Raw genomic sequence first — 21,038 nt, 5'->3', positions numbered from 1 at the left:
TGCTTTCATCTCAAACTTTCGGATGTGTTTACTTTTACGAAAAGTAAATAATAATAGGTATACCTGCACGTCGCGTTGCAAAAGTGACGTCCGGTAGCTTACGTCCAGAAGCAAAATCATTGCACAACAAAAGAATTTTTCATTGCCCCCGTAAATTTACGACAGTCACTACTAAAAGATGACAAAAAATCTATTACTAGCGCAAAATAATTAATATGCATTTTTACTTTCCATATATTTAGATCGATTAAACATTTCTTAGAAATTGATCAAAATTAGACTTTTTTAATTTCGTGACGGATGCAAATATAATAGGTACAAATGCATGTACTTGCTTATATAGACAATACCCTACCTATTCTTCTTTTTTCCGTTTTCTCCGGTGTTCAATCGATCATCGAATGGTATACACACTTAGTTTTTTTAATGTGAGATATAAATAGGTACCTGACCGCCTAATGTTTCATAAGGTACTTGATAATAAATAGGTACCTATTACGGTTGGTTTGGTGTGGTACTGTTTGGTGACGGTGTCGGTAATTGCTTTGATGCTATTGATGTTGAACGAGGTAAGTTTCTCGGCCACAAAACATTTTTATTACCTGTGGCTTACCTACCTCTGTTCCTTCATTTTTATTTTCAAATTACTTATACCTGGTAGGTACCTAACTGAAATTCGTGCTTCGAGTAAACTCCAGTCAACACGGTCCTAGCCAAAGTGCAGCAAATGGGAACACTTGATCCTCCTAGCTAATGGGTGAAGAAAATTTCAACTCAATTTTCATAATAGAATTTATAAAATATAAAATGCACGCCCAATTATTATCATATCCATCAGTAGCTTTACACACTTTATTGCATTTGCATCAATGAACATCATTAGATAATTGGTAAATTTACACTTTTCTTACGAATATTGTTCAAGAGATTCAACTTTCTACTCCTACGTAAAGCTCTATTTAGGGTACGACGGACCTAGTTGAAATAACTGATGATATTAGTGATAATTAACTGTGGATTTTTGTTAATATATATTTAATCATAAACTGCTTCCATCACGCTACCCTGCACTCGTGATAGTGCATTAATTATTGTTTTTAAATACAGGTTGACAGAAGGTGCAAATATTTAAGATAATGCTTTCTATAATAATCGCATTTTAATGCTTGTTTTTCTATTTCATATTTATCCAATATACGAAAATTAGTGTGAATAATAGAAGTACTTAATATGTTTTGACTACCGAAATAATAATACCTTTATTTCGAGATAGGATTATTATTATTATTATTAAAGTAAAAGAGTGTTCGGACTTGGAAAAAGTCCGCGACTGACTTAAAACGTAACACGGTAGTCATCATTTCTAAGGTGCCTACTGATTGTGTGATTAAATTGATTAACGACTCTGCTCATGTATGTGCACATCTGTCACATTTTCAATGGTGGTGTAGTCTTCTTTTTTTTTTTCGTTTAATGTTTATTGCCCGACCGCGCAATCATAGTCGATGACGAACCACTTCTTTTAAGATTAATCATAAGTATACTTATATACAAATTAGTTACCAACAATGTTGGTGGGTACCTATTTAACATCGAACTTATGTTTAGCTACTGACGCTGCTGCATAGTAAATAATGGTTATTACTTATTACCATGAAGAACTATTCGTTGATGTAGGTCTTTTAAGATATTACCCTAAAAGAAACAGTCTTTTTTCGGTTATAATCTGTAAATTTTTGAAATCGAAAACTTAGATGAAGATGCAATGACCGCTTCTTTACCTCTGTATTTTTTGCGTATTTATGGTTTAAATTTTACTATCATTCTAAGTCGACTTTAAATTCTTCCCTGCCTGGGTAGGTATATAATCAGTCAACAGCAAATCGCAAAACAGATGTCTCATTATTAATTATTAGCCATCGAAAATCTGATTTCATTCGTGCAAAAATTTCGAAATACCTATTTTGATCCGGAATAAATTGTAAGTATATTAGGTACTTTGCAATACGTATTTTTTCTAAAAGTCATCAAGTGCTTATAAATTTCAAGTACTTTTTATAGGGAAGGATATATTAGGCACTTTGAAGAATGAATTTTATGTAGGCATATAGCGGGAGCACTTTGACTTCTTATATGTTGTATATGTATCAGGCATCTCTTAATCTAAAACATCAAAAATTCCTAGTGCATCCTTGTATTAGGCTCATATTAGAATCGTATAAAATTTTTTTTCAATTTCGATCCGTTTTAAGACGGAGAGAGCTCTATTAAGATTTCATAGAAAAATTATGTATATATTTACTCATAGTTAATATTGTACCTTTGTTCACAATACTGTAAACAAAAAGAATCCCTAATTTCCATAAATGCTTCCCGATATTTCCCTGAATGTGAAAAACTTAAATTCTCGATTTTCCAAGAAGTGACCACTTTGAATAAGTGCGTCTTTTTTATTAGCGGTATAATAGAATGTAAGTAGGTACCTAATAATTTTGAAGTTATAACTCATCCATTAGGTATACAGACGAAATAGCTTCTTTTGAAGTTGACAAATGTTAAAAATTTTGAAATTCTGTGTAAATGACGATAACCGTTAAAAAGTTCCGTCTGAGTCATTTCGGTCATTTATTATACGCCAAAAAGACAAATCGCTAATGAAAATGGTGTTACTTAATGTCACACACGTTTTATACCTACTCTTCGCTCCTAAGTACCTGCAAAGACTGCGATCCAACATCCAAACATTTGTTTGTAAACACATGCAAATACTTATTAAATATTATCCAATAATAAGTACTTAACTGTTTTTTTTTTGTACAATATCGAAACTAAAGTCAGTAATCTAATTTGCCTGTTAAATACTAAAAAATTGCTGGGTATGGGAGAAGAAAAAAAAAGTTTGCCTAATAATAATAAAACAAACACTAATTTTTCTTTCAAAATGGGCTATATCTGAGATTATTGCAGAAAAGAGAAGGGGAGGTATTCTGGAGTATCGTTTGAACAAACTTTTTCTTCAATTTTAAACATACCTACATATAAGAGTCGATTCTAACTAAGTAAAGCATGCTGAATTCGAATAGATACTATATTTATTTTGATATAATTTCAATATTTCTCACTATTAATCATAACTCCATTATTTCAATATTGGAAAAACTTTCATATTTTTATTAAACATATTACAATTGTCAATCAACAAAATCATGGTATCAAAAAATGTCCAACTCAGGGACACCCGTCTATTCATTTCCGCAATAATCTTAGATGGCTCACACGGAAGGATAAAGTTGCATTAGAGTGATTCTTCTTTATGTGTGTATGTAATTCTGCAATACGTAAGTTGTACAAAAAACTATGAATATTTGGTGTTGCAGAGTTTAGGTAGCATAACGAAACCGTATTTCTATAGGTATGATATATAGATCGAACTTAATTTAACCGTTGCTTATAATTACTTAATAGTGTGCGTAATTATTTATGCATTCGACAAATGAAATGTATTCTAAAGAATATATCTATAATTAAAATTTATGCAGATTGCATAATAATAATAATAATGGCAATTATTATTGTTATTATTGATACCAGACACGGTCTGTAATCTTGGCAGCGCAGCGTGAAAAACATCACAGGGGCAGTTTAATCGAATAATACTTACTGAGGCTAATCGTAATAAGTTTGCCTACTTTATTTGTAAAACAAATCGCCCACACTACGTGGTGTAAAGATCCTTTCTAAAGGGGGAACCTTTTATTTAGATTAGCCTTTATTCAATAAATTTTATGTGCGAAATCACGTGCGAAACATTTGTAACATATGCGAGCATTAATAAGAAGCGACGAATATAAAACATGAACTGTTATTAAAATGAAAAATTAAAATAACTTAGGTGCATTTAGACAACACAATTTCCCCATATTGTCATAGGACATTTAAAGACTTGTAGAAAATATAAATAGACGCTATTGAACAGAAGTAATTAATAAGATACTTTGCTTACATTGTTGTTAAGTGATTTTATAGATAAAGCAATGTTTTTTCAATTTAATGAAGTTAAATAATTTTATACGTAATAGGTACTATTTTATCGAATGTAGGTATGTAGGTACCTAAGTGGTTTAAAAATATAAAAAAAATCAAATTTTGCGCATATTGAATTTGATTCCACGATGTTTTTCTTTGGACAATGAATATCCGTTCTTTATAATGACCTTTTATTATGTATTCTAATCTACAAATAAACTTTGTTACATCAAATAATACTTTCTCTGCTCTTTAAAACATTTTTAAATAATCTTATAAACCTAAAACTGATTTTAATAAATTATATAATATACAGTTCGATGTGCGAATGCTCTTTTTAGTACTTTTCATAAACGTGGCTTTCAATTCAATTTTTACGATGAAAATAAAGGAAAGGTTTTCGAAAAATTGTGCAGATGTTTTATAGTAGTGGAACTATGCGTCTAGATACCTATTACATTTCATTATCAGTGTATATTTCCGAGTAGGTCTTAATTACGCAAAAGTTCATTTCGTGGGGATTGAGAAAGAGATTTCCCAAGCCTGTTTTTCAACTTTACACAAGATATCACCGAAGGGCGCAGATAGGTAGACAGATCAAGCTATAGGTTAGATGCTTGTTTTTTTTTTTTCACCGGACACATGTCAGATTTTCGTGAGTCGCTTCATTCAAAATTAACCTTCGTCATTATAGAAACGTCGCACTTTGATATTCTGAAACTTTTGTCGCACCTGACAATCGCTACTGATTCGATTCGTTGACGTGAATCAGCAATATCATTCATTTTTTCTTCTGTAGGAGAGTAAGTAATTGTTATTATTATTGTATGCACGGGTGCTGTGCCCCTTGTGTCAAGACTCCCGTCGAGTTTGGCGTGAAGATTTTATATTAGATAACCAATTGGGTTTCGATATAGGTAATAGATATCGAAAGAATATTAGGTAGGTAGGTACTACACGGTGACTTACCTATATATGTAGGTATTTGCGCAGCTAGACACGTTTTTTTAACAAGTATTTATAAACGCAAAAACACAAATGTTTAAATCAATCAAATTAATTTAAAATCGTAAATTACTACCGAGTACCTGTATGCTTTATATACGTAATATTTACACAAGTATTTGTAGATTTTCCCAGTACTTTATGGGTAACTGGCCCTTGACTATATTTTCAAGTACGTTTTTACACAGTTACAGTTCAAATGAGAACACTACATTTTTTGTAAATAAATATCAGTCAACTCTTTTTTTATATTTCGTAACATTTCTTTGTTATTTGATTATATACATTTTCATGAATAATATATTTTAAAACTTCTAAAAGAAGGTAAATTGGTATTTGGATTTCATAACACATGAAGACAAATTGCTTATTACTATTATTATTATTATTATTATTGTTAGTATTAAAATTAGTTAATTATTACTACTACAACGAACCCCGTCCACAATTTATATACTACATTACACTTGTTTTCTCACTTCTCTTGTAATATGCAGCTCAATTTTAAAAATCAAACTAAAATTATTGAAAATGAATGTTTGAAAACCGAGCAACTCTAAGGATTTTGAAAAACGCTTCTATATTATTTACAAAGGGGGCGGAAAAGTACTCTCAAAATAGTTATTACCTGATTAAGAGGTCCTGGACGGTATATAAGACTACCCATCATTATGATTTTACCCGAGAGAGAATCCTCTACATCATACCGATTTACTGAAAACCTAGTGTTACTGATTTGATTAGAATTTTAATGGAAATATTATTTTAGATAGCGAACGAAAATTTGATTAAAAAAATTGAGAATTCCTATAAAGAAAAAAATTATTAAAAAGTGCATTAGTTTCCAATTAAATTTATATATGTATTTCAATTATAGGCAATTATAACTAATACTTATTGTCCTACGATAAGTAATTTTTACTATTTGTTAGCTAGATAATTTTTAGAAAATTTATTTTTACGAATTAATAAATAACATTTTAGATAGATAATACACGGCTACGTATATAAAACATATTAAAACGATACCTAATAACCATCCTTTTAATGATAGGTACAAGGTAGGTAGGTAGGTACATGATGTCCTTAAAAAAAAGTTGACGACGCTTATTCGGCATATCGGTCATAAAACACATCCGTTTTTAGTTTTTGTGGATTAGGTAGGTACTTACCTATATGAGTTAATGTATTTATAGGTACCTATAAATGGTATATTTATGGCACTTACCTACCTGGAAAAGGTAAAATATACGCAAAAAAATTATCTATGTTAAATAGATAATTTGAAGCACAAGAAAACAAACACTTCGTATTAGTAAAGTAAAATAAATATACGTACTCACCAATGACGATACAAACTCCCTTCTTTCACTAACACACAGAACAAACTTTTTGAAAAGGACGAGGATGACGATTTCCTGCGTCTGTCAATTAAATATTCCAATTGTTCCTCAGTTCACAATTAAAAATTGCACTTTTATTACAATTAACGATTGATAAACATGTTACACGCACGCACGGAAACTTTTCAAAAAAAAATTCGATTCCGTATCATTGATTTTGCGTAACTTTTACAGAACACCAGTAAAATGTGTACACATTCTCATACGAATCGAAAGGAATATTAGGTAGTACTTGGGTTTCCCCCAAAGTAGCGCCACTGTCGCAGCCTCCTCCGCCCACTAATATGGCGACTCGCTTTAAAATACCATTGGTTCGTTCCCATCAATAAGGAGGGCCGTAAAATTTTCATAAGTTTTCCTATTTTGTGTGGGCAACCGGGAGAGGCTTGGTTCGCTTAGCCCACGTTTGCCCCGATGTGCTATGTGTTTCAGCTGCGAAGTAAATTTATTGCATGCTCTTCATAATGCCAACGATTTAAAACAAGTAATTCATGATCTACCATCGCAGCAGTAACTAAAACATTTTTGCATGCTTACAAGTAATAAATTGCCGTGTGTAGTACCTATAGGTATAGGTATCCGAATTTTTTATTTTTGAGTAGGTAGATAGCTTTTAAAATAAAAAAGATAAATTGTTTTTCGTTTTCTACTAAATTGGTTGCGACGAAAACATCAAATTACCTACTTAGATGTTTAGGTATTCGAAATTTTTATTGTCGAGTGAGCAGCTTTTAAAACAAAAAAAAAGGTACATTGTTTTTCGTATTCGATCTACTCGACCGGTTGCGACGAAAATTTGAAGTACTTAAGTATTTGCACGTATCCTCAATAAGTGTGGATATTTTTACCCAGCTTTTGAAACAAAAAAAGCAATAAATTGTTTTTCGTAGGTATTGTATTAAATCCCGATTAAGACGAAAACTCCGAACGTTTCGCTGGCACGAGTAGTTAGCTTCTTCAAATGTCCTTCTGTCCACATTTAGCATCGGAGATGGACCTCTGAAGAAGCTCGCAACTCGTGCTAGCGAAACGTTAGGAAGCAACTCTAACCGACGACGACCTATATAGGTACCCAAATCAGGATAATATCTTAGTTCACCAATTGACCGCGAAAATCTTTACCAATTTGGTATTGTTTTTAATTGTTTTTAGTATTTTACTAAACTACCTGCGCTGAAAATTTCAAATACTTTGGATTCTTCTGACTGGTTACGACGAAAATTTCAAATACTTGGGTACCTATCATCGATTGAGGTTTTCCAATCAGTATCAACCTATTTTCGGATCGTTGAAATTTTAAAGGGGTTCAGGATCAAACAATCGATAGCGGAATATTCACTGGGATGAAACTATAAGATCTTTGGGCGGGACCGATCGATATTAACGATTCGGTACACTACGTTTGAAAACTTCGAATTTTTTCTTCATATGTACTAATATTTGTATCTTTATGATAATATTAGATAATATCTATCTATTAATTAAGCTTTTTGTAATTTTACTTCAGATCAAAATATAAATACGTAAAGTGTAGGTGATTAATGTAACAAATAGGTATAGATATATCTATTAACTTCTTACTTCTGAGTTATCTATTACGTTACAATATTTATCAAATTTATTACCACGGGACGTCCTTACTTCCTTTGTGCATGGACCAAATTTCTTAATTCCATTAGTCTATTTAATTAGGAACAGAAAAAAAAAGGATTTTTCGAAATGCCCCTTTTGTTAACTATGTTTAACATCTACCTATAACTAAATAAGTACAGTTACAAAAACGTAAAATAAAGGTAATTTTTTGTAAAAATAAAATAGATCTTAAGTTCCCCCTATAAGTAGGTATACAATAAAGTGTTTTAACTATTAACAATAAGTCAATAGTACATTTAAATTAATTCAGCTGTATGTTGATAGATGGTAACGATGTTTTTGTTAATATAGATTTCTATATGCCTCAACTCCGCTACTACGAACTTTGTAATGAAAACTGCAGCTGTACGTATAAGAATTACAATTGCTCTAAAAGATGATAGCACTTCAACTATTTCTGGTGAATTAAGTACTTATTATTGCGATACTTAAATCTATGGATAATATTTAGCTTTTAGCATGTTACTTTAATTTTAGTACCTACATATATACATGTATATACATATATCAAAATAATAACTAAAATATACGAAGCAGTCAATGATTTCACATAGAACACGTTTTTCCTTGATTTGTAATTCGTCTCGTTAAAAGTATACGTTTTGTTTTTGGGTCCATTTTCGCAGTGAGTTTGAAATATACTTATTTATGTAGATACGTACAAATAAGTATCTAATAGCATACTTAATACTTACGTATTTGTCCTTACTTAAAATGCTTGCGTATAGGTACTTATATTTGGCCTTCCTTTTGACTATACCTACATTAGAAAAATTCTGTAACTGTAACGATTTGTTAGTAGGTAATGCTTTGTATAATATGTATATTAACGGTAAAACTTGCTACATTTTATCTACGTAAGTACATATATAGATACGTATTTACAAATAATTTTGAAAATAATTATAATTTGTTATAACAGAAAATTTATAATCGAATATAAAAGACAAAAAACTATTCCTAGAAACTTGTTCGAGAGTTTAGTAAATATATACAATGTGAAGATAAGAAATATACAGGGCTGTCAATAAGAGACCACACGCGTAAGCAAGTAGTGAGATATGATAAAAGAAATTTTTTTTGTTTGTGACTGGTCGGGTCGTGTCGTTTTTTGAACGAAGCACAAACAGAACAGCGAAATACATATTTTATTAGCGAGATTAGAGAGATGTTATTACAATTATATTAATGATGTAAGAACAAAATATAATTCAGTTGAAGCAGGCAGTTATTAATAATGTAAAATTACTTAAATTACTGTATCCTTACACCTGGTACAAAAAAAAAATGGGAATTCAATTCTGCGGTCAAAAGAAACGTCTATCCATTCTACGTACCTGTACGTATACTTATTCTATGTGTATAACGCTCGTTAACGGTAAAATGAAAATTAAAATAAACGCTTTCTAGCAGTTAACCTTCGTTCGAATTTGCCAAGGGCCATTATTTATTTACCTATTATTATTATTTGAAAAGATAGAGCGATTAAGAAAATTTAGTTCAATTGTCAGTAAACTGATAAGTAAGTACCTAGTAGCACGGCTCTGCGATACTTATCGTTGACTTCGCAGTCGCTGCCGTATGAAGCGTCGAGCGCGCCGATAGCGACGATCATTACATTCTGTTGGACCGATGGTTTTTTTAACAAAACCGATCGTAAGTACACGAGTATAATAATAAATATACTTATAAGATAAAGAAAGTGAAAAAAAGGAATTCGTTTCTTTCACTGCACATATCGATATAATGACGACGAGTAACGATCATCCGCTCGATACCGTTCTTGTTGAAGTAGGAGAATTCGGAAAATTTCAGTTTTTTTCGTTCACCCTCATCTGTCTTGGAATTGTTCTTCATTCTGGAGTCAACGTTGCATTTGCATTTACCGCAATGGATTTGAATTATAGGTGAGAATTGTGACATTATTTCGTGTATATATTAATAATATATTCATTTGGTTGTCTTTTTTTATAAAATTTTATGCAGTTTACAAGTTCAGTTCGGAAATTACCTAAATGAAAATTAAATATTTGCGTGCTCAAAAATAATTTGCGGATTTAAAGCAAACGGTTGCAAGGGACTACTTTAACGTACCTGTGGGTACCTACTTAAAAGTTCTTATTAAAAACTGTCTAATGAATTACCAAAACATTTCGGGTTAATAATTTGAAACCGTTTCCATTTTCATTGTAATCGTATGTAAAAATGCATTGAAGGTCACCATAAAAATAAATATTAATAATCGCTGTTTCGTGATTTCTTTTTTTTGCCGTTTATTACTTACAGCATATAATTTGTTGTACGTAGGTAATACTTACTCACATTTTAGAAAAAGTTTTTTTTTTAAAGTTTGCATAAGTAGTTAATAATGATATAATGGTCATGGTGTAGGGTATAATTTACTTTATAATTTAATCGTTGGATGCGCAATATACATAAGTAGATATTCTAGATAAGGTATTTAATTTAAATAACAATAAACTTTAGCGAATCTAAATAAGTAATGCTGTGTGTAATTGTTTGATAATACTATGTTTGATAATAATGGTCTGTCAGTTCATCACCAGATCTAAAAAATTACAGAAAATTATTACATACAATCTAGGATAGTGGAGGAAACTTTGTTCACAAGCAGATTAATGGAAAATCATATAAGAAATAAGACTAATTAACCTTGTCAATAAAACTCGTTACTGGTTTATGTGTTTTTGACTCTCCGTCATGTCAAAATTGTAAACTATTATTCAATCTATACATTTTGTCAATTATAAAACTGTAAAAGAAAATAGGACTTATATATAATAAAAACAACACGAATTGTTATCACAGACGAGTTACAGAGGGTATCAAAGATAAATTGTGTCGTTATAATTGTGTGTACCTAAACAAACTTGAATGTGCATGAAGACAAAATACGTTAAATGAGATCCCAAAATTAGAGAATTGTGTTATGTTGCTTGAATTGTTACGTCTCAAGAGTGTTTAAATCTTTTATTTGCGAAATATGAGAAAAGCCAGTTTTTTTGTGAAAATGTTTCTGATAATGTTTTTGTAATGATAGTTTGAATCTGATAACAGGACAGCTTTGTCAACTAAATTGCAAATGACCGCTTTTTTCTGACTTAATCCCATCACTTAATGAGTAGATGATTGGGGATTAAAAAGAAAATACACTCAGCAACCTACTGTAAAAATACAATTCTAATAAATATACTTATTCTTTATCTCAAATGTATAGTATTGTACATATGTAGACGTAGATTATGTAGTAACAGGTGCTTGTGCGATTAGCTCAATTTTGAAATAATTTTTTTGTATCACATATTTACGTAGGAGATAACAAATTTTATAAGTCTGCCACGATAAATAAAATTAAAACAATAAACGTAATCTCATACTACCGATAATGACAATTTAATTCAGAATAAGTATTATTATAACGTGTTTTATTAGATAAAAATAAATAATACCTACTGGTGTTGTGTATATACGCGGTTCAGAAAAAAAATATTAACTTTTACTGCCTAATGCGTAGGTTTTCGTTCCAGATGCTTTATACCCAATTGTGATTCTGAAACCATACAGGATTTCAACCCGAGTTGGTTAACAAACGTCGTCCCTTACAAGGACAGTGATACACCCTCTAAGTGTGAAAAGTACGTGGTGGTGCAACCGTCGAATGTAACAAACTCGATCTCCTGTTCCGAATTAAGTTTTAACCGCAGTCTAACAGAGACATGTTCTTCTTATGTTTTCGAAACCGAAGAAAAAAGTATACTGCAAGATGTACGAATTTTGCTTGTACCTTTCTTTTTTATTCGTCTATTTGTTTACCCAACGACCTACTCGCCCTTAATTAATGCCACAACTAACTTAAAAGAGCGGGCATGTGATGTTTCTTCCACTTTCTATCAATTAATCAATCTCATATTTATTTCCTAAAAATCAATTATCCTTTACCGATGCCTGTGATTCCTGTAAGGTGCAAACTGATGGCTTGATAGTTATTAATTTTAATTTAACCTCTTTTTTCATACATGATGGGATAATTTATCTAACGTAGATTTTTTCTATTTTAGTTCGATTTGTATTGCGATAACAAAGTATGGATGCTAACTCTGGTCGGTACCATAAACACTTTTGGAGTGTTCTTTGGAGTATCAATTTCAGGGGTGTTATCTGACCGGTATACCGTACAACAACAAAATCGATCTATCCATGGTGTAATCATTGCTAAATCCGATCGTTTTAGGTTTGGTAGAAAAAACGTCCTCGTAGCAGGCTTGGTATTTTGTTCGATATGCGGCATAATAAGGGCTTTCGTCAATTCCTATCTGTTGTTTCTTCTGTTTGAATTTTTGGATGCTGCTTTCGGTTCTGGTGCTTATCCCATAAGCTTTATTCTAGGTACTTATTAAAAGAAATAGGTATACTTAGAAAAGTAAAACGATTTAAATTTATTAAAGTTATTTTTGTTTATTACGATAGCGGTCGAACTGGTTGGACCTTCGAAAAGAGTGTTCACAGGTACACTGATTTGTAGCAGTTTTGCTATAGGCGAAATTCTAACGGCTTCCGTAGCTTGGGCCGTTCAGTCATGGAGGTATAATAAATAACAAACAGCCATTATCTATTAATGTGTTAACAGTTGATAAGTACCTTGTAACAGGGAAGGTAGTAAGAAACCAAAATTAATAATACTGTTAATGCCAGTAAATGTATAAAATAAATTTAAAATTAAATTCGAGTATGTCAAAAATTTAATCGCAATAGTCGACAGACAGTAGGTGTGTATTTGTTATTAAAATTGTGAAATCACAAAATCAGTATCGTAAGATTTTATTCATTAAAATTAATGTGCCTATTTTACATATCTAGGTAAAGGAGGAATGTTTGTTATCTTTTTTTATTGCAGACCTTTAATTCTGATTCTGTACTCTCCAATCCTACTGACGGTATTTTATTATTGGCTGATACCGGAATCGGTGAGATGGTTGCTTTCTCAAAAGCGTTACGACGATGCAAAAGCGATCCTTCGAAAAGCGGCAACGGTAAACGGGCGCACAATTTCCGACGAAACATTGGAAAAGCTATGCGAGGCGAGTGAAGCGAACAATAGTAATAGCAAAAACGAAAAAGTATCGAAAAAGTTACTGTACGAATTTTTCAAATCGAAAACGCTCACTTTACGTCTCTTGAACTGCTGTTTTTGTTGGATAACTTGCGCATTTTCATTCTACGGACTAACGCTAAATTCCGTCAGTTTAGCGGGGAATAGCTACGTGGATTTTATGCTTTCGGCAATAGTCGAAATTCCTGCCTATTTAGCTGTTTACCTTCTTGTAGACAGGCTGGGGCGAAGGTTTTCCCTGTGCTCCTCGTTCTTCATCACAGGAATTTCTTGTTTAGGCGTAGTTTTTATTCCGTCTAGTAAGTAATCAATCGATATACATTTTTATGATGTTAGCTATCCTTATGTATATGTAAATTTAAAATTGTCCCATAAATATTGTGCATCCTTTATTTTATCGGTAATATCTACCTTTAAGGCTTATATTCGCTTCAATTACCCGTTTACTTATTGGGTAAATTTGGCTCTACGGCAGCTTTTGCTGTGTCTTATGTGGTAACTAGCGAATTATTTCCGACTCCTTTAAGATCTTCTCTCGTTACAACCAGCTCCATGGTTGGACGTGTAGGAAATGTATTAGCTCCCCAAGCCCCACTTCTAGTAAGTTTTTTCTTTTTTTATAATACAGAATATAGATAAGGTTAAAATTTAAATACTCGGTTTTCATTTCAGGCTCAAATTTGGAGCCCTCTGCCTCTTACATTGTTTGCAGTTTTTGGTTTTGCGTCGTCAATTACAAGTATATTTTTTCCGGAAACATTGTACACCAAATTACCAGATACCATACACGAAGCAGAATTATTAGGGAAAAAACAAAAAGCTAATCAGTGATTATAACAAATGAAATTAATTAATAAAACAATATATATTTTATAGTAATGGTTTCTGGCCAGGGATGTAATCGTGTAACATTATCTTGTAACATCATAACTTATTCTTAAGATATTATCCATAAACTTTATCTATATATCTATGAATGGATTTTTTCATGTTGTTTTTTAATAAATATCTTTAATAGTTAAAGATTTACCGATTATAATGATTTTTTCTAATACAAATTGCTCATTTATATATTTAGGTGTTTACAATTTTCAAGTTTTTGTTAATAACTTATACTAGAATTAAATAATTATACAGTTGATATAAATTAAAATTTGATTTTACGTATCCGAGCATAACTTTAATTTCTCCTTTCAATATTACGAGGAATCTGAAACTTATTGAAAACGACTTGTACTTCGATATAGTAGTAATAAAACCTTTTGTAAAGACCTTGTAATTAAGGTAGCTTGTCGTTATTGCTGTTATGCAACACATTATGCGGATGTACATTTAGCTCCTCCAGGTTGCATATATGGCAAAAGTTAATTGTTAGAAAAATTGTGTTTAGAATTTTTTTAAACGATAAGATTTGATTTGATGTATTTTTTAGTTAAATCGAGTTAATTCTTTTAACAATTGAAATATATACTCCTCATCGTTTACTCACGATCAGTATAAAGTTCAGTGCTTTTATCTTGGTTGAGTATAATTATCTGTGCGCATTATCTTATCTATGGTGTGTTAACGGTTATGATTATTATGGTCGTCAACAACATACTAACATTACTAACCTACGTATCGCCATATATTATCTATGTTTACGACAAGCAAATTCGTCATATCAAATAATTGAAAAACCATTTAAGTACGTGATAAAAATAAAAAGTGAAAGTTGTCATGATTAAGCACTTTTACTGATTGAATGCGTTGTAAAGAAAATTGAGATATTTAGGTATATATATTAAGTGTAATTTTTTAAACATAAATACATTGTGTTACTGTGAAAATTAATAGTGATTAGTGTTCCAACGTTTCAAACAATAAGGTTTCAAAGAAGATATTAACAAGAATGAGTTTAAAACATTTAGCAGCAGGTAATGTTTTTTTACTAATTTGTTAATATATTAAATGATTTTCAATCTGATTAGGATCAAAACCAGTTCCTACAATAGAGGGAAAGCTTAGACTTTATTCCATGAAATTTTGTCCATATGCTCAGCGAGCAAGATTGGTATTGCTGGCAAAAAATATTAGTCATGATATTGTAAATATAAATCTTATGAATAAACCTGAATGGTACTTTAAAATTCATCCAGAAGGAAAAGTTCCTGCTTTGGATACAGGATCTAAAGTTATTGTTGAAAGTCTTGTTATTGCTGACTTTCTAGATAATGAATATCCCAATATACCATTATATCCAGCTGAGCCAGCAGCGCAAGAGAAAGAGAAGCAATTAATTAAACAAATAGAACCTATTACAGCTCAGTTTCACAAGCTTATGGTTGATACATCAGGAAACCCTGCAGCATTACTAAAGGAATTGGCCTCCTTGCTTGATATTTTTGAGCAGGAATTAGACAAGCGTGGGACATTATTTTTCTTTGGAAGCAGACCTGGAATGCTAGATTATATGTTGTGGCCATGGGCCGAAAGATCAGCAGCTGTAAAAATTGCTCATGGAAATGAATGTTCTTTAGAAAAGGACAAGTTTCCAAAGCTACGTGCTTGGAAATCTGCTATGTTAGATGACCCTGCGGTTAAAGCAACCTATAATGAGCCAGAAAAATTCTGGAAACTAGTTCAGGCTAAAGTTAAAAATGAACCGTTGGACTACGATTCTATTTAAATATTTTACACTTATCAGCTTACATTCCCCTATTGTTTAATTCTAACTTAATTGAAAAAGTTAAAATATTTACTTGTAATTTTAAATTAATAGCTGCAGTATTTGAAAAAGTATTAATCTTTTTCATACATGTATATTGAGCATACATATGTATATGTTAGATTTATTAATATATTATACGACAATAATTTTTTATTCAGTAGTAATATTTATGAAGTATTGATATATTCTAATTTAATATTTATCTAGTGATATAAGTTACTTAACCGAATTTAAAATTATTCTATTTGGATTTCTAGTATTTCTGATATTGTGGCATGCGTTTAGTCATTAATAAATTACAAAAATTAGGAACAGTAGATTTTTATCGAGCGGTTTTTCTATCCTTTATTGTTTGAATACTCGCTTTCTTTATCAGTCTTATGTTTGTTTTAAAAAAGTAACAATTTTCCTAAAGACAAACAACCCCTTCATACATTGCGCCGTTTCTGTTATAGCTATGATGTTTATACTGTTTAAAAGCAAAAGAGCAGAAATGCTAAGTGACTTCTCAATGAAATTGCTGCGAATTTTATAATAATAAGTAGTTATGTTTTGCAATATTATTTTAAAATACATGGCAACTTGGAGTTATAGTTCTGAAACTCTCCGTAATATGTTTGTCGATTGCGCCAGCAGGCTTTTATGATCAGCACCACGGTGATTAATTGTTCTTCAGTAGACTTTTGTTTATGTCGCGCGGAGGTTATATGAAAATTAAACGATTATGCACCAAAGTCAAAAATATCGGCTTGCATAATTTAAAGAATACTTAAAAGTGTACCACTATTTTGTTGTATTTTTTTTTTTAAGGATTTTATGCGGTGAGCTTTTTAGTTTTAATTTTTATTGTTAATCGACAAAAAGCTTCTTAATTTATGTGCAAATCATTTTTCTTTACAAATGAATCTGTTTATTTTATAGCAAGTAACTTCTAAATTATTTAAAGAAAGGGACCGTTGAACAAATTCGTTGATTGCAAGAATTTGTATGTATTTTTATTTTCGTTTAATGTGTGCACAACTAACTGTAATTCTAATAGCTTAATTGATAATTCCTTCTACAAATTTCATCAAAATGATAATTGTAGTGCATTCTATGCAGGAAAGTGTTTATATTTTCAATTTTCGGATTTAAAAAAAATAATACAGGCGTAACTGTTTACTGCTATTTTTCGCATTTGAACGGTATATAAGACAGGCCCATTAGTCACTCAAGCGGTAATACGGTCGCAGATCGTAGGTTGACTGCCTAGACGCTGAGTGAGGGTACCTATAGCAAAGCGTTATTAGGTGGAATAGGCCAAACGGGCGACTGTAAGTCCGGCGGTGTATTACCCCNACAGCAATAAAAAAACTAATTTGTGTTATTTTTGTGTAAGTTAGACTTTTTATAACTTATTATTTTATAATGTATATGTGGGGGTTAGTTTCGATAATTAACGTATCAAAGTGAAAAGTGTGGGCTAATTTCGGAAACTAACGAACCAAAGTTAAAAGCTCGTTCATTGTTTGAAAACTTTACTATTATCGAGATGGTTGTAGCTTAGTTTTAACGTTTTTTAATTTTTAAAAGCTTTTTTGTTGTTAAAAATACTCTTTAACAGCCGTGTGCTTGAACGGTCGATCGAGAGAACAAGACATTTTGACTCGTTTTAGTATAAATAGTCCTTAAAAATTTATTTTGAAAATTAATGCGTTAGCTTTGTGTAAATTGAACCATATTAAACTTGTACTGCAAAGGGTTTAGTTTGCTTATCTAATAATATATGGGGGCTAATTTCGGAAACTAATGAACCAAAGTTACATAAGCTCATTCATTGTTTGAAAAGTATACCATTTCGAGGTGGTTGTAGCTTAGTTTTAATGTTTTTTAATTTTTTAAATCTTTTTTGTTGTTAAAAATATATATTTTTTGGCTTTTGTTCGAGCGTAATTTTCTGTCTTCTGTTATCCGAATACTTGCTCTCTTTAACAGTCGTGTGCTTGAACGGTCGATCGAGAAAACAAGATATTTTGACTCTCGTTTTAATATAAACAGTCCTTAAAAATTTATTTTGAAAATTAATGCGTTAGTTTTGTGTAAATTGAACCATATTAAACTTGTACTGCAAAGGGAATGTTTTAGTTTGCTTATCTAATAATATATGGGGGCTAATTTCGGAAACTAATGAACCAAAGTTACATAAGCTCATTCATTGTTTGAAAAGTATACCATTATCGAGGTGGTTGTAGCTTAGTTTTAATGTTTTTTAATTTTTTAAATCTTTTTTGTTGTTAAAAATATATATTTTTTGGCTTTTGTTCGAGCGTAATTTTCTGTCTTCTGTTATCCGAATACTTGCTCTCTTTANTAGTCATAGGGTCTTTTCAAGTGTAAAAATTTATCTTTCTCCGAATACTTGCTCCCTTTAACAGTCGTTTGCTTGAGTAGTCGACCAACAGGACATTTTTCTCGTTTTAATATAAATAGCAAATAAGAATTTGTTTTTAAATTTAATGCGTACTATTATATGAAATAAACTTAATTAGCCTTATATTACAAAGAGAATGTGTTAGTTTCTCTATTTAATAGTATGCGGGGGCTGATTTCCGAAATTAACCAATCAAAGTTGAAAGATTTTTCATTGTTTTGAAGCTATCTAGGTGGTTGTGGTCTACTTTCAATATTTTTTAAATAGAAAAGGCTCATTTATTTCGAGCGTAATTATCTGTCTCTTATTCTCCGAATACTTGCTCTCTTTAACAGTCGTGTGCTTGAACGGTCGATCGAGAAAACAAGATATTTTGACTCTCGTTTTAATATAAACAGTCCTTAAAAATTTATTTTGAAAATTAATGCGTTATTTTTGTGTAAATTGAACCATTTTAAACTTGTACTGCAAAGGGAATGTCATAGTTTGCCTATGTAATAATATATGGGGGCTTATATCGAAAACTAATGAACCAAAGTTATAAACTCACTCATTGTTTGAAAACTATACCATTATCGAGGTGGTTGTAGCTTAGTTTTAATGTTGTTTATTTTTTAAAACTTTTAGGTTGTTAAGAATGTGTTTTTTGGTTTTTGTTCGAGCGTAACTTTTTGTCTTTTATTATCCGAATACTTGCTCTCTTTAACAGTCTTGTGCTTGAACTGTTGATCGAGAGAACAAGACATTTTGACTCGTTTTAGTATAAATAGTCCTTAAAAATTTATTTTGTAAATTAATGCGTTATTTTTGTGTAAATTGAACCATTTTAAACTTGTACTGCAAAGGGAATGTTTTAGTTTGCTTATCTAATAATATGTGGGGACTAATTTCGGAAACTAATTAAGTTACAAGCTCATTGATTGTTTGAAAATCTACCATTATCGAGGTGGTTGTAGCTTAGTTTTAATGTTTTTTAATTTTTTAAAGCTTTTTTGTTGTTAAAAATATATATTTTTTGGCTTTTGTTCGAGCGTAACTTTCTGTCTTCTATTATCCGAATACTTGCTCTCTCTAACAGTCGTGTGCTTGAACGGTCGACCGAGAGAACAAGACATTTTGACTCGTAATATAAATAGTTCTTAAAAATTTTGAAAATTAATGCTTTATCTTTGTAAAAATTAAACCTATTCAATGATATGTACTAATTTTAAATCGAGTTGGACATTTTCATTTCAAAATCATAGTTCAAAAGCTCTCCGTACTTACGCTCGTCGATAGCGCCAGCAGTCGTTTTGTCTAGCCACCGCGATTTACGTAGCAAACTGGAAAATTCCACATTAGTTAATTGATGTCGCTTGTCTTTGTATTTGCGTTAATGTGTTTCCGTTAGTCTATTGTTTATTCCGGTTCGGGTTGCAGTTTATTTAATTGCGAAATCAGTGAATGAGTTTTTGATTTTCCCATTGTGACACTATAAACAGTTTATTAACCATTAAAAAAATGTTATTAATGTAAGGGCAATATTGATTTTATTAAGTGAAAAAGTGATAGCCACGAACAAATTTAATACGGTATTTTGTTTAATGTGGAGCTATACCCTGGAAAATTTGTGGGGAAACATGATATCCCGTGAGTTTTTCCCATCTAAAATTTTAGTGATAGTGATAGGACTTCCGCTGTTTTTCTTGCAAGGTACTTATATCAACTTTTTTTTGAAAAATTTCGAGTATTGAAAATTAGATTATTTACCTGTATAATATGAAGTATGGTTTTTTGTTAAAAATATTGAGTAAACTAAAAGTCGGAGTTTGTTTACTTGTAATTAACACTACGTGGAAATTAATCTCAATAATTACGAAATCGAATTTGAAAATTCATTCGTAATTTGAAAGTTAATACTTTATTCGTAATTTGCTATAATTCTAGATAGTTTATTTTTATTATTTAAATTTGATAAAATTTCGCCTGTGTTAGTTCTTTTGCGAGCGCATTTTCTGTCCTTTGTTTTCCGAATACTCGCTCTATCTACTAGCTGAACGAACGAGAACAAATCATTTTGTAGTTAAAAGTTTGTTTAAACAATTAATACTTATGTTGCTTTTGTAGGAATTTAACACACATTTTCTTATCTTCCACCTGAATTATGGTTTAATTCAGCGAAAACAAGAAAAAAAAGTTGCATAGTTAATAACGCAGAATTATACTGGTTAAAACACTGAATTAATTATTTATTTTGACAAATTAATAATACATTACTTATTTCCTTATTTAAGTGTTTAAAACAATTCAGTTTTAAATAAATTATTGAATTTTGAGAATTGATATATTTTTTTTCATTTAATATGCATATGAAGCCTGTTGTGATTGATAAACTGAAAATTCCATCTACACATCTCATTAAAATAATTATTGCAGGGCATTCTGTATAAAACAAATATTACACTTTCGATTTTAGTGCATTAAAAATTAATAAAAGCCGAGCTGTTTGAAGTCATTTTCCGCAGTTTAACGGTACTTAAGCCGAGCTCGTTAGCTAGTCTAGCGGTAATACGGTCGCAGATCGTAGGTTGACTGCCTAGACGCTTAGTGAGGGTACCTTTAGCAGAGCGTTATTAGGTGGAATAGGCCAAACGGGCGACTGTAAGTCCGGCGGTGTATTACCCCTGTATTTACCACTGTTCCAGTTATCGGTTAATCGTC

The 21,038-nt window shown here is 31.0% G+C and overlaps 3 protein-coding genes across 7 annotated transcripts in view; 2 read left to right on the top strand and 1 right to left on the bottom strand.

Annotated features, from left to right (window-relative positions):
- The window catches only part of LOC108743349 (homeotic protein ocelliless), a 29,610-nt gene extending 22,698 nt beyond the window's left edge, over window positions 1-6,912 (bottom strand). Inside the window, exon 1 of one of the 3 annotated variants that reach the window (XM_018478892.2) lies at window positions 6,371-6,912. In XM_018478892.2, coding sequence (XP_018334394.1) covers window position 6,371 — 1 coding nt within the window. In that variant the 5' untranslated portion in view covers window positions 6,372-6,912. The remainder of the gene's footprint in view (window positions 1-6,370) is intronic. The other 2 variants (XM_018478893.2, XM_018478894.2) reach the window with 2 other exon arrangements.
- Window positions 6,913-9,586: 2,674 nt separating this feature from the next.
- Window positions 9,587-14,241, top strand: LOC108743347 (organic cation transporter protein). 3 transcript variants are annotated; one of them, XM_018478889.2, is made up of 8 exons: window positions 9,590-9,994; window positions 11,636-11,873; window positions 12,167-12,273; window positions 12,340-12,494; window positions 12,576-12,690; window positions 13,003-13,517; window positions 13,637-13,818; window positions 13,891-14,241. In XM_018478889.2, exons 1-8 carry the CDS (start codon window positions 9,834-9,836, stop codon window positions 14,047-14,049), a joined length of 1,632 nt encoding a protein of 543 aa, XP_018334391.1. In that variant the 5' UTR covers window positions 9,590-9,833; the 3' UTR covers window positions 14,050-14,241. The 3 variants fall into 3 exon arrangements, with proteins under 3 accessions (XP_018334392.1, XP_018334390.1, XP_018334391.1); XM_018478888.2 differs by having other exon boundaries at window positions 9,588-9,994; window positions 12,167-12,494; XM_018478890.2 differs by lacking the exons at window positions 12,340-12,494; window positions 12,576-12,690 and having other exon boundaries at window positions 9,587-9,994; window positions 12,167-12,339.
- Window positions 14,242-14,772: 531 nt separating this feature from the next.
- LOC108743348 (pyrimidodiazepine synthase) lies at window positions 14,773-17,259 on the top strand. The gene is made up of 2 exons (XM_018478891.2): window positions 14,773-15,134; window positions 15,189-17,259. The coding sequence occupies exons 1-2, from the start codon at window positions 15,110-15,112 to the stop codon at window positions 15,884-15,886; spliced, it is 723 nt and encodes a 240-aa protein (XP_018334393.1). The 5' UTR covers window positions 14,773-15,109; the 3' UTR covers window positions 15,887-17,259.
- The last annotated feature ends 3,779 nt before the right edge of the window (window positions 17,260-21,038 follow it).

Source organism: Agrilus planipennis, unplaced genomic scaffold, assembly GCF_000699045.2.
Source record: "Agrilus planipennis isolate EAB-ADULT unplaced genomic scaffold, Apla_2.0 scaffold397, whole genome shotgun sequence".
In the NCBI taxonomy this organism is placed as follows: Eukaryota; Metazoa; Arthropoda; class Insecta; order Coleoptera; family Buprestidae; genus Agrilus; species Agrilus planipennis.
This window is presented reverse-complemented; position numbering and strand designations above follow the sequence as displayed.